Source organism: Meriones unguiculatus, chromosome X, assembly GCF_030254825.1.
Source record: "Meriones unguiculatus strain TT.TT164.6M chromosome X, Bangor_MerUng_6.1, whole genome shotgun sequence".
Lineage (NCBI taxonomy): Eukaryota > Metazoa > Chordata > Mammalia > Rodentia > Muridae > Meriones > Meriones unguiculatus.
Genome location: NC_083369.1, coordinates 90,968,674 through 90,981,934, shown reverse-complemented (window position 1 = coordinate 90,981,934; position 13,261 = coordinate 90,968,674). Strand labels below are relative to the sequence as shown.

At 34.5% G+C, this 13,261-nt stretch overlaps 1 protein-coding gene across 1 annotated transcript in view; it reads left to right on the top strand.

Annotated features, from left to right (window-relative positions):
* Positions 1-13,261, top strand: part of Cfap47 (cilia and flagella associated protein 47) — a 446,261-nt gene that overhangs the window by 277,078 nt on the left and 155,922 nt on the right. Inside the window, exons 42-43 of the mRNA XM_060374666.1 lie at positions 4,811-4,878; positions 6,335-6,480. Of these exons, the coding sequence (XP_060230649.1) occupies positions 4,811-4,878; positions 6,335-6,480 (214 nt within the window). The remainder of the gene's footprint in view (positions 1-4,810; positions 4,879-6,334; positions 6,481-13,261) is intronic.

Below are 13,261 nucleotides of genomic sequence, written 5' to 3'. Positions count from 1 at the left end.
TGGTTGAGCAAATGTCCTTGTTGTGTTTTGAGCATCTTTTGGATATATGCCTAGGAGTGGTATAGCTGGATCTTGAGGAAGCACTATTCCTCATTGTCTGAGAAAGCACCAGATTGATTTACAAAGTGGTTGTACAAGTTTACATTCTCATCAGCAATGGAGGAGGGTTCCCTTTTCTCCACAACCTATCCAGCATGTGTTGTCACTTGAGTTTTTCTTCTTGGCCATTCTGATGGGTGTAAGGTGAAATCTCAGGGTCGTTGTGATTTGCATTTCCCTGATGACTAAGGACGTTGATCATTTCTTAAATGTTTCTCTGTCATTTGATATTCTTCTACAGAGAATTCTCTATTTAGCTCTGTACCACATTTTTTAATTGGATTGCTTGACTTATTGCTTTTTTAACTTCTTTAGTTCTTTATATATTCTGGATATCAGCCCTCTGTCAGGTAAAGGGTTGGTGATGATTCTTTCCCAGTCTGTAGGCTGTCGTTTTGTTCTGATGGCAGTGTCCTTTGCTTTACAGAAGCTTTTCAGTTTCATATGGTCCCATGTATTGATTGTTGATCTTAGAGCCTGTGCTGTTGGTTTTGTGTTCAGGAAGTTATCTCCTGTATCAATGAGTTCTAGGCTCTTCCTCAATTTTTCTTCTAACAGATTTATAGTGTCTGATTTTTTTGTTGAGATCTTTGATCCACTTGGATTTTAGTTTTGTGCAGGGTAATAAGCATGGGTCTATTTGCATTTTTCTACCTGTGGACATCCAGTTTGACAAGCAGCATTTGTTGAAGATGCTGTCTTTTTTTTTTTTTCAATTGTAAGGTTTTGACTTCTTTGTCAAAAATTAAGTATTCGTAGGTGTGTTTTATTTTGGGGTCTCCTATTCAAATCCATTGATCCACCATTCTGTTTCTATGCCAGGACCATGCAGTTTTTTACTACTATTTCTTTGTAGTACAACTTAAGGTACTTGAGGGATGGAGATATCTCCAGATGATATGTTGTTGTATAGGATTGTTTTAGCAATTCTGAGTTTTTTGGTTTTCCATATGAAATTAAGAATTATTCTTTCAAGGTCTGTAAAGAATTGTGTTGGTAATTTGATGGGCATTGCATTGAATCTGTAGATTGCTTTTAGCAGGATAGACATTTTCACTATGTTAATCATGCCAATCCATGAGCATGGGAGATCTTTCCATCTTCTGATATCTTCTTCAATTTCTTTCTTTAGAGACTTGAAGTTTTTTTCAAACATGTCTTTCACTTGTTTGATCAGAGTCACACCAAGGTACTTTATGGTATTAGTGGCTATTGTGAAGGGTGTTGTTTCCCTAATTCCTTTCTCAGCTCTTTTGTCTTTGGTATACAGGAGTTTTTCTGATTTTTTTTTTTTTGAGTTAATTTTGTATCCAGCCATTTGCTGAAGTTTTTTATCAGCTGAAGGAGTTCTTTGGTTGAATTTTTGGGGTCACTCATGTGTACTATCATATCATCTGACAATAGTGAAAGTTTGACCTCTTCCTTTCCAATTTATATCCCTTTGGTCTCATTTAGTTGTCTTAGTGCTCTAGCTAGGACTTCAAGTACTGTGTTAAGAGATATGGAGAGAGTGAGTGGGGAGTCTTGCCTTGTCACTGATTTCAGTTGGATTGATTTATGTTTCTCTCCGTTTAGTTTGGTGTTGATTCTAGGCTTGCTGTATATTGTTTTTATTGTTTTTACTTTGTTCAGGTATGTTTCTTTGTCCCTGATGTCTCCAAATCTTTAAACATTAACAGGTGTTGAATTTTGTCAAATGCTTTTTCTACATCTAAGGAGATGATAATGTGTTGTTGTTTTTTTTTTTTTTTTTCATTCAGTTTGTTTATATGGTGGACTACATCAATGGTTTTTCATATGTTGAACCACCCCTGCATGCCTGTGATAAAGCCTACTTGGTTGTGGTGGATGTTATCTTTAATATGTTCTTGGATTCGTTTTGGAGTTTTTTATTGAGATTTTTTGGGTCAATGTTCATAAGTGAGATAAATGTACTCATTCTTATGTGTTATGTAAAAGTATACCTGTGATTTTTTTTATAAGCAATGTTATTATCTGGTGTATTGGAGAATATGTAATATATACTACTTGATTTTTGCTTGTTACATACATATTGAGATCTGAAATAGAGATTTAATTGACAGGTAATATCACTCTAGTTAGAATCTAAAGGAATGGGAAATCTTTCATATACACATCAAGATCAAGAGAAAAGGAATTTGCAGATGCAATTTTTATAGCCAGGAAAGGAGTAATGAAACACAAATATGCCAATTGTCTATAAAAGCCGCAGAAATATATATATATATATATATATATATATATATATATATGTGTGTGTGTGTGTGTGTGTCTGTGTGTGTGTGTGTGTGTGTGTGTGTATTTAGGCTGAAAATGATTCTAGGTGTTTGCCATTCAGCTTTATCATTATTCCTCATAGAGTATATTCCACTGGAGACTGCAAGCTTCATGAATTTAGAATTTATATCTATATGACCAAGTAGCTGGAATAATAAGGAAAGAAGACAGAGGTAGTTTGGGACTAGGAGGAGACAATGGAGAGGACCACAGCCGGAATACAAATTGAATAAATTGTAATAAATTATAATTTTAAAAGTTTAAAAACCTAAGACCCCTGCACAGATGTCGCTCATGGCAGTTCAGTATTCAAGTAGGTTCCATAGTAATAGGAACAGGGGCTGTCTCTGACATGAACTGATTGGCCTGCTCTTTAATTACCTCCCTCTGAGGGGGGAGTAGCATTATCAGGCCACAGAAGAAGACAATGCAGCCACTCCTAATGAGACCTAATTGACTAGGATCAGAAGGAAGGAAAAGAAGACCTCCCCTATCAGTGGACTTGGGGAGGGGCATGTATGCCAAGGGTGGAGGAAGAGAGGGATTGGGACGGGAGGAGGGAGGGAACCACAAGGGGGATACAAAGTGAATAAAGTGTAATTAATAAAGAATAAAAAATAATTTCCATTCCTTCACTTTTATTCCTTAATGAATTAACAAGAAATATTATTTGATCCAGAATCTGTGAACAGTTTAACTTCTTTTGACTCTTTGTTCCCTAAGATTAGAAAGGTTTCAATATATCCTCATGAAACAGCTGAAGTAGGCCTCTGAGAATATCTAGAAAAATTTAAACAGGATAGAGTATCAGTAGTAACAAAAACACAGGTGAAATTCCATTTCTTTTTTCTTTGGGCTATAAAGAGTTGCATTTGTCACTGAATTTCTAGACTCATGAATATTAAGCATAATAAAGTTTTTACAAATCATACAATTTTAACTAAATTATTTTCAGATTTCTATAATAATACTTTGTTTCAAAGAATATGATATAGTTTCCTAAATTCACAATGTTTTTTGTCATTTTTATAAGCAGTAACAGCTCTTAACTTATCTGAGTTTAAGAATATCCTTTAGGGAAGAGGTAATGTTCAGATTTCTCCAAAGGCTATTTTACTATCTGTTTCTGACTAAAAACACAAGAGGGCTATGAAGTCCAGATCCATAAACTTTTTTATGCAATATAACAAAAATAGATTAAAGATGAGAGATTATAGATATTACAAAATGAACTTGTAGATTATTTGTGGGTTTTAATCAGTCATTTTCATGTCTCCATTATCAAAGAGATGACAATGGAGCCATATATGAAGAAATAAGATTCAGTCTTTATTATTCTTTCTAATCTGGGTATGGTTTCTATTTTTACATGTAAGTGTATCAAGCTATTATACCAAGTATATCAAGCTATATATACATGGCAGTCTAAAATTAAAGTGTCTATCAAATGCTCAAATCACACAAAATATTAAATTTCCCTTATTTTTTAACAAAAGGTATTACAGTACTCAAATTTTGTACCAAAATATGTATTACTAGAATTAAAGCACAGAATAATTATAAAAGTGGGAAAAACATGAACAAGAATATGTTGCTAAGAAAGTAGAATTCATAATATTCAAATGGAATAAAAGGGAATGGAGTTATTTTTGATAACTTTACTTAGAAATAGTATTTTTCGTGGTCAGATTTAGATGTGTATATGTAATTAATAAATATTGATTGATAGCTTAGTGATCAAAGTAATCACAAACAATAAAATGGGTGAAAATTATGGGTCTGGTATAATGTAGGAAAAGAGGCAGTTGTCTCAGATTGATTGTGGTCTGCTCTGTTATTTCCAGAACTGCAGCTAGAAATTTCAAAGTTTCATGTATCCTACTTTTATAATAACAGAACAAACATGGAAATGATTTAGAGTTGTATTTTTTTTTTGTATTTGTTTTTTGTTTTTTTCTGGAAAGCAAGTTCTTTCTACAGTCACTTTGGGAGAGAATTTCTGTTTAGTCCTAAGATGCACACTATTTTTGAATCACCATTTAAAAGTAAAAAAAGGACTGTTTCACTAATATTAATAAATTAGGTGAGACATTTTGGCACATACCTCTAATTCTAGCACTCAGGAACCAAAGAGAGGCAGGTCTCTGTGAGTTCCACAACATCATTATTTATCTAATAATTTTTAGGATAACAAGGGCTACACAATGACATCCCAACACCATGAAATGGTGGAAATGCCAAAATTTCAATTTTTTGTGTTTTTTCTAATTTTTGAGTTTTTAAATACGAATGATATATTATAGATCATTATAATTATTAATTATCTATTATTTTTAACAAAATAGAGAATAAAATTTTTAAAGAAAAATGTGTTATATACTTTTGTCATTCTTTCCCTCTTTTCTTCTGACAGTCAAGAAATGCGTAATAGTTTTGATAGTGATAGGAGTTCTTTCTATGCGGACAAAGGCATAAGAACCTGTGAGTATCTCAGTGAAATGTTTCTGTTTTTTCTTTGAACTGCTTTTTATGTGAAGAATAACTAAACTGAAATATTCATCAAGGGTGGTTATGGTGATAGAATAGAAACCCCTAGAGATTTATGGCCAGATGGAGATTTACTTGTTGGTTGTCTAAGGTTTTTCTTGAGTACCTGTTTGAAGACTCTTCCTCTATCTTTTCTTTTACTACTGGGTCTGTTTCCACTAGCATATGGGAACATGTTTAAATCTGTGCTCTTTAAGTTGTTTTTTAATTTTATTGAATTCTTTAAATCTAACTCTTTAAATCAAGGTATTATTAAGACTAGAATTGTAAAAATACTGCTTTTCAATTAGTATTATTAAATGAATACAGGTTTCAAAAAGGTGGGCAAAATTACACAAAGATGGCTTCAAAGAATTCCAATTTGACTTTTTATATAGATAAAAAGCTTACTGTTTGAACATTGTAATTATTAAGCTTTAGAATGTGTTGTGAAAAAAAAATTAAATGGCAGAATGATGGACAGGAAACTGATCATAGAGATGTTTTGGTCAGCCATAGCCACAAAACAAAGCATGACAATCACAGTGGCACATAAGCAACATAAAATCAGATGTAGCTCTTTGGTCTTGTATTTCTGGAATGACTGGGCTCACTTGCATGACTTTTAACTCATGGTCTCTCAAGCATTTATAATCAGATGAAAGGTGGAACTTGGAATATTTCAAAGCTGTTTTATTCTTGTGTCTTTTGCTTAATGATGCCTCCCCCTCGTGTCTTATCTGGAGCTGTTGGCTTAGAATCTTAGAAGTCAGATCTCCATATAGCTCAGGCTTCTCATAGAATAGTAGCTGGCTTTTAAAAGAGCAAAGAGAAAACATTAGGCAGATGTTTCCTCATATAATATCATAAGTCATGGCACTCCTGTGCTGCTGTTTAGCACACAGCATTTGTTCAAATGTTGTAACTAAAGTTGGCTTATCATATCACTTCATTCTAGTGGAATTCGAGGAATTGATTAAGTTGTTTTAAAACTACTAAAAAAGAAATAGGAATAACTTTCTTGTGTCTATAGTGATTTCAAACTCATAGTTTTCATCTTATTTTGTTATGTAAATTGCTTCACAAGTAATCAAATTTGGACATTCAAGAGTGACCATTTCAATACATATATGAATATATGTATTAAATTTAAATAGTAATGAGGCCTCCTTTTATGAGATTCTTTATTAAGGAATCTTAATTGTAGAGCATATATATATATATATTTTATTATGTCAAGCTTGAGATCAAGTCACCAATAGTTTCTTATTAAAACATATGTAATATCTTCTAACATTGTATTATATAATGTTTTCAACACTTTATACTTCCTAAAATATTATTTATTGGAACAATGCTTTGTTTGAATAAATAATTATTTATCAATTCTCTCTGTGTCATGTTTTCATAGCAATTAGGTCTAACTACATCAAAGAATTCTTCTGTCCAATACATACAATTTTCATGGAAGCAAAAGGATCCTCAAGCCTGGAGATTTACTATCTTCCCTTTGACATGCATATTCGCTATTGTGCCATCATTCTGAGCAACAAACTGGTAAGACCCAAATTGTGCTCTGAAATTCTTCCATTATGGGTTGCATAGGAGAGTTACCAGTAAAGGCAACTTGGAGTAACTTGGACTCTAAAAACATTCATGTTTCTAGTCCTCAGATTCCAAGGGAAGGAGTTTTTTTCTAAAATACTAAAAGGGTACCCATAATTTGTAGATAAACTTTATGGTGGTTGTATGTAGATGTTTCATGGAATTTCCATGACTGTTTTTGTCTCAGTCTCTGTGAGTTATAGATCTGGCCCATCATATTTAGCCCTTTATTTATGGTTTATAAAATATTGAGGGAATGAACAGATTAAGATTGGCTTCTCCTCAGAGATTTATCTGGGGAAGGATCTGCTTCTAACCTCACAAGCAGTTTATGAAATTAATTTCATTTTACCTGTGGCATTCATTAAGCTTGGTACTTAACACCAACAAAGAGAAGAACAAATTCAGGGATGAAGGGGAAGAAAATAATGAGAAGGGAGAAAAGAATAAATCGGTGAGAAACTGACTCTGAGATAATGATCTAAGGAGAAAATTTAGAATCCTCAGATTATCATACCATGTGTGTTTACTATATTTAGCTAATCAATGAAATTAGGACATACTGTATGTGAAGAACACTGTATTCTAATAACTATAAGATATACTTTAATTACACATGTACACTTGCCACTGAGCAAAAATATGTTTTGGCTTTATCCTATTATGTGCCTATAATTGTAGCTCAGTAATAGAAGGGTTATACAGCATGCACAGGCCTTGCTCTTCATTCTTAGCACTGGGAAGAAAATCTTTCAGGATTCAATTACATTCCTCTCTATATGAAATGAGTAAAAAGAAATATAGTTATTCTTTGTTAACATTAATTAGAGCAAATGCTCAAAACACCTTTAAAATTAATTTATAATTACACAAAATTCATTTCCAAGAGAAGAATTACAAAATTGATTTTCTGTCTTGAAGTAGACTACTTGAATATTATCTATTATCTGCTTACATGAATTACTTAAAACATAATCAAGCTTATTTTGGCATCTTCACTTATCAAAACACACTTCTCATTATTTTGTCCTTGCCAGAGAGAACACTGAGATAAAACCACAACCTTAGAAATATGTTGCTACCTATTGGAAACACTACAAAATTTAAAGTATCAGGTTGTAGTATAGTTGTTATTAGTTTTTATATTCAAATAAATTGCGAATTATATTTAAAAATACAAGTACATTGTTAACTAAATATCATAAATGAAAGTAAGAACAAATGGTTTGCTCCTGTCTTATTAAATATGTACTAATTCCTTACTTATTAAGCCCAACTTTTTAAAAACTGAAGTAATTAGGCCTCTATTTAGAAGTTTTGAACTTATAAAATAAAATTATTTCTACCAAAATTGTTTTCAGGAGTGCACATGTGTTTCAATTTGTGTGTTTTAGTTGAATTTTCAAATAAGAAAATTTGAAGATAGTTGTACTTGTAAAAATATTCCATCTGCATACATAAAAACACTCACTTTACAGGCAGACTCAAAACAGTCCTAAAGCTCCTGCTATTAAGATCCAAAAATCCAAAGAAATTATATAAAATGGAATGGGAAAGCTTAAGTGGAAATCTTAGCTGAATCAGAACTCAGTCCCTGAGGAATTTCATCTCCTGGGGTTGAGAGAACAGGCATCTTATAAACATTACAAACCACACAATAACCTGACACAGTGATGTGTATGCCTTTTCAGCATTGGAATAAATGAATTAGGTGTATTCTCATTGTAGAAGCCACCAAACACTTATTGAACTCATTTTTATGAAGAATGTGGTCACATTAAACAGGGATTTTTTTTTTCTCACTTGAGTGCTCTAATAACTTGGTTTTAAATTAGGACCACTTATTATGATATACTAGCCCACTCCCACAAATGCTTGATATTTAACAATGAGCCAAAAACACCTATCTTTTCTCTGGCAGATTTATCATCTAGTACATTATTGCCTTCTTATAGCTACATTGATTAGACTAAATATTTCATTTTTATTTTGTCTGTTTTTTTATATTAATTACAGTTTGTTCACTTTGTATCTCAGCTGTAGCCTCCTCCCTCATTCCTCCCAATCCCAATCACCCTTGTCATCTCCTCCCATGGTCCTCCCCAAGTCCACTGGTAGAGGAGGTCCTCCTCCTCTTCCATCTGACCCTAGCCTATCAGGGCTCATCAAGACTGGCTGCAATGTCCTCCTCTGTGGCCTGGTAATGCTGTTCTATCCACAGGTAGAGTTGATCAAAGAGCCAGCCACTGAGTTCATGTCAGAGACAGCCCCTGTTCTCATTACTAGGGAACCTACTTTGAGACTGAGCTGCCTTGGGCTACATCTGTGCAGTGGTTAAAGGTTAACTCTATACATGGTCCTTGATTGGAGTATCAGTCTCAGAAAGGACCCCTGGGCCATGACTTTTTTTTTTTTTTTTTTTTTTGGTCTGTTACTTTCCTTGTGGAGCTCCTGTCCCTCCAGGTAGTTCAATCTCCCTCTTCTTTCATAAGATTTGGTGCGCTCTGTCCAAAATTTGGCTATGAGTCCCAGCATCTGCTTGGATACCCTGCTGGCTAGAGTGTTTCAAAGGCCTTCTGTGGTAGGCTCCTGTCCTGTTCCCTGTTTTCTCCCTATTCCAATGTCTGTCCCAATTGCCTTTCTGAGTGAGGATTGATCATCTTACCCATGGTCCTCCTTCTTCCTTAGCTTCTTAAATTGTACTATTTTGGTATATTTATACTATATTTAAAGTCTAAAATCCACTTATAAGTGATATACCATGTGTGTCTTTCTGCTTCTGGGATATCTCACTCAGGATGATCTTTTCTAGTTCCCAACATTTGCCTGCAAATTTCATGATTTCCTTGTTTTTGACTGATGAGTAGTATTCTGTTATGTAAATGTACCACAATTTCTGTATCCATTCGTCAGTTGAGGGGCATCTGGGAGGTTTCCAGATTCTGACTATTATAAATAAATCTACTATGAATATGGTTGAGCAATGTCCTTGTTGTATACTTGAACATATTTTGGATATATGCCTAGGATGGCTAGAGCTGAGTTTGAGGAAGCAATTCCTAATTGTCTGAGAAAGTATTCCTAATTGTCTGAGAAAGCACCAGAATGATTTCGAAAGTGGTTGTACATGTTGACATTCCCACCAGCAGTGGAGGAGGGTTCCCATTTCTCTACATCCTCTCCAGCATGTGTTGTCACTTGAGTTTTTTATGTTAATCACTCTGATGGGGTATAAGGTGTAATCTCAGGGATGTTTTGATATACATTTCCCTGATGACTAAGGATATTGAGCATTTCTTTAAGTGTTTCTCTCCCATTAGATTTTTTTTTTATTGAGAATTATCTGTTTAGTTCTGTACTCCATTTTAAAAATTGGATTACTTCGTTTGTTTATGTTTAACTTAAGTTCTTTATATATTCTGGATATCAGCCCTCTGTCAGAAAAAAAGGTTGGTGAAGATCCTTTCCCAATATACAGGCTGTTGTTTTGTTCTGTTGACAGTATTCTTTGCTTTATAGAAGATTTTCAGTTTCATGAGGTCCCATTTATTGATTGTTGATATTAGAGCCTGGGCTGTTGGTGTCCTTTTCAGGAAGTTGTCTCCTGTGCCAGTGAGTTCTAGGCTCTTTGCCACTTTTTCTTCTAACAGATTTAGTGTGTCTGGTTTTATGTTGTGGTCTTTGATCCTCTTGGACTTCAATTTTGTGCAGGGTGATAAATATGGGTTTATTTGCATTTTTCTACATGTAGACATCCAGTTAGGCAAACACCATTTGTTGAAGATGCTGTCTTTTTTTTTCCCCATTGTAAGGTTTTGGCTTCTTTGTCAAAAATCAAGTATCTGTAGGTGTGTGAGTCTATTTCTGGTTCTTTTATTAGATTACATTGTTCCACTATTATGTTTCTATGCCTATATCATGCAGTTTTTATTACTACTGCTCTGTAGTACAGGTTGAGATCAGGGATGGTGATACCTTGAGACAATTTTTTGTTATACAGGAATGTTTTAGCAATTCTGTTTTTTTGTTTTTCCATATGAAATTGAGAATTGTTATTTCAAGATCTATTAAAATTGTGTTAGTATTTTCTGGGAACTGCTTTGAATCTATAGATTGCTTTTGGCTGGATGGCCAAGTTCACTATGTTAATCCTTCATATTCGTGAGCATGGGAGTTCTTTCCATCTTCTGATATCTTCAGTTACTTTCTTCAAAGACTTGATTTTTTTTCCAAACAGGTCTTTCACTTGCTTGGTTAGAATCACAACAATATATTTTATGTTATTTGTGCCTATTGCAAAGGGTGTTGTTTCCCTAACATTTTTCTCAGCCTTTTGTCTTTCATATACAGGAGGGCTACACATTTTTTTTTTTTTTTTAGTGAATTTTGTATCCAGCCACTTTGCTGATGGTGTTTATCTGCTGAAGGAGCTCTCTTGTTGAATTTTTGGGGTCACCCATATATACTATCATATCATCTGCAAATAGTGATACTTTGACTTCTTCCATTCTGATTCATATCCCCTTGATCTCCTTTAGTTGTTTTATTGCTCTAGCTAGAACTTCAAGGACTGATGTTGAAGAGACATGGAGAGATTGGGCAGCATTGCCTCATCCCTGGTTTTAGTGGGATTGATTTAAGTTTCTCTCTATTTAGTTTTACGGTGGCCATAGGCTTGCTGTATATTGTCTTTATTATGTTTAGGTATGTGTCTTGTATCCCTGTCCTCTCCAAGACTTTAAAAGTGAATGTGTGTTGCATTATTTCAAATGCATTTTTGGCATCTAAGGAGATGATCATGTGGTTTTTCTTCTTCAGATTTTTTATGTGATGGATTACAATGATCGATTTTCATATATTGGTCCACTACTGCCTGCCTGGGATGAAGCTTACTTGGTCATGGTGGATGGTATTTTTTATGTGTTCTTGGATTTGGTTTGCAAGGATTTTATTGAGTATTTTTGCATTACTGTTCGTAAGAGAGATAGGTCTGAAATTCTCTTGCGTACATTCTGATATGGTTTTTCCCAAATACTGTCATTCCATTTCTTATGACATGAAAATTTTTATAATTATTACAAAAAATACAAAATACATAGAGGGAAGAAACATACTGTTCTTACAAACATAAAACTACAAAAGATTTTTAAAATGCTTATTGTAAGAGAAAGGTAAGAGATGGACTAGAATTTCCACTTGCATAGCAGCTTATGCAAGTATTTTTTTTTTTTTTGTAAATTGAGATTTTGTTCTTCATTTTAATTCCAGGAAAACTGTATGCAATCCAAGTTATGAAATTATTAAGACTATGGAATACATACTTTCCTAATGTGGGTTAACATAGGTTATTTCTTAGGCTGGCTGTAGACATATCAATTATATAAATGTGGAAGTGGATGGAAGTGATTGGATTTTTTTTTTGTTTGTTTGTTTGTTTGTTTGCACTCCACACATGCCAGGGGCTGCCCTTTCCTCACACAGACCTGGAATAACCAGTTTATTTATCTGAAATAAACTAAGTGCAGTGGGCTGCACAGCATGGGACCTCCTCCCCTTTTATCTGATCCTGGTTTATCAGGTATCTTCAGGACTAGCTGCAAAGTCCTCCTATGTGACCTAGCAGGGCTGTTCCTCCCTTGGGGGAGAGGGTCAAAGAACCTGCCATTGATTTCATGTCACAAACAGTCCCTGTGCCCCTTACTAAGAAAACCCACTTGGTTCCTGAGCTACCATGGGCTACATCCTAGCAGAGGTTCTAGGTTATATCCATACATGGTCCTTGGTTGGAGAAACGGTCTCATAAAAGATCCCTGTGCCCATATATATTTGGTCCTTGTGGAGCTCCTGTCCTTTCCAGGTCATACTAACTTCCCTTTCTTTCATATGATTACCTGCACTCTAACAAAGGATTGATTATGAGTCTTAATATCTGCTTTGATACACTGTTAAGTAGAGTCTTTCAGAGGTCCTTCGTGGTAGGCTCCTGTCCTGTTGCTTGATTTCTCCTACATCCAATGTCCATCCCATTTGTCTTTCTAAGTGAGGATTGATCATCTTACCTTGGGTCCTCTTTCTTGTTTATCTTCTTTAGGTGTACAGATTTCAGTATGTTTATCCTATCCTATGGGTCTATATAAGTGAGTATATACCATGTGTGTATTTCTGCTTTTGGTATACCTCACTCAGGATGATCGTTTCTAGGTCCCACCATTTGCCTGAAAATTTCATGATTTCCTTGTTTTTAATTGCAGAGTAGGATTCTATTGTGTAAAAGTACCACAATTTCTATATCTATTCCTCAAGTGAGGGACATCTGGGTTGTTTCCAGGTTCTGGTTATTACAAATAAAGCTGCTACTAACATGGTTGAGCAAATGTCCTTGTTGTGTTCTTGAGCAACTTTTGGATATATGCCTAGGAGTGGTATACCTGGATCTTGAGGAAGCACTATTCCTCATTGTCTGAGAAAGCACCAGATTGATTTCCAAAGTGGTTGTACAAGTTTGCATTCCCACCAGCAATGGAGGAGGGTACTGCTTTCTCCACAACCTCTCCAGCATGTGTTGTCACTTGAGTTTTTTATCATACCTATTCTGATGGGTGGCAGGTGAAATCTCAGGGTTGTTTGGATTTGCATCTCTCTGATGGCTAAGGTCATTGAGCATTTCTTTAAGTGTTACTCTGCCATTCGATATTCCTCTACTGAGAATTCTCTGTTTAGCTCTGTACCCCAT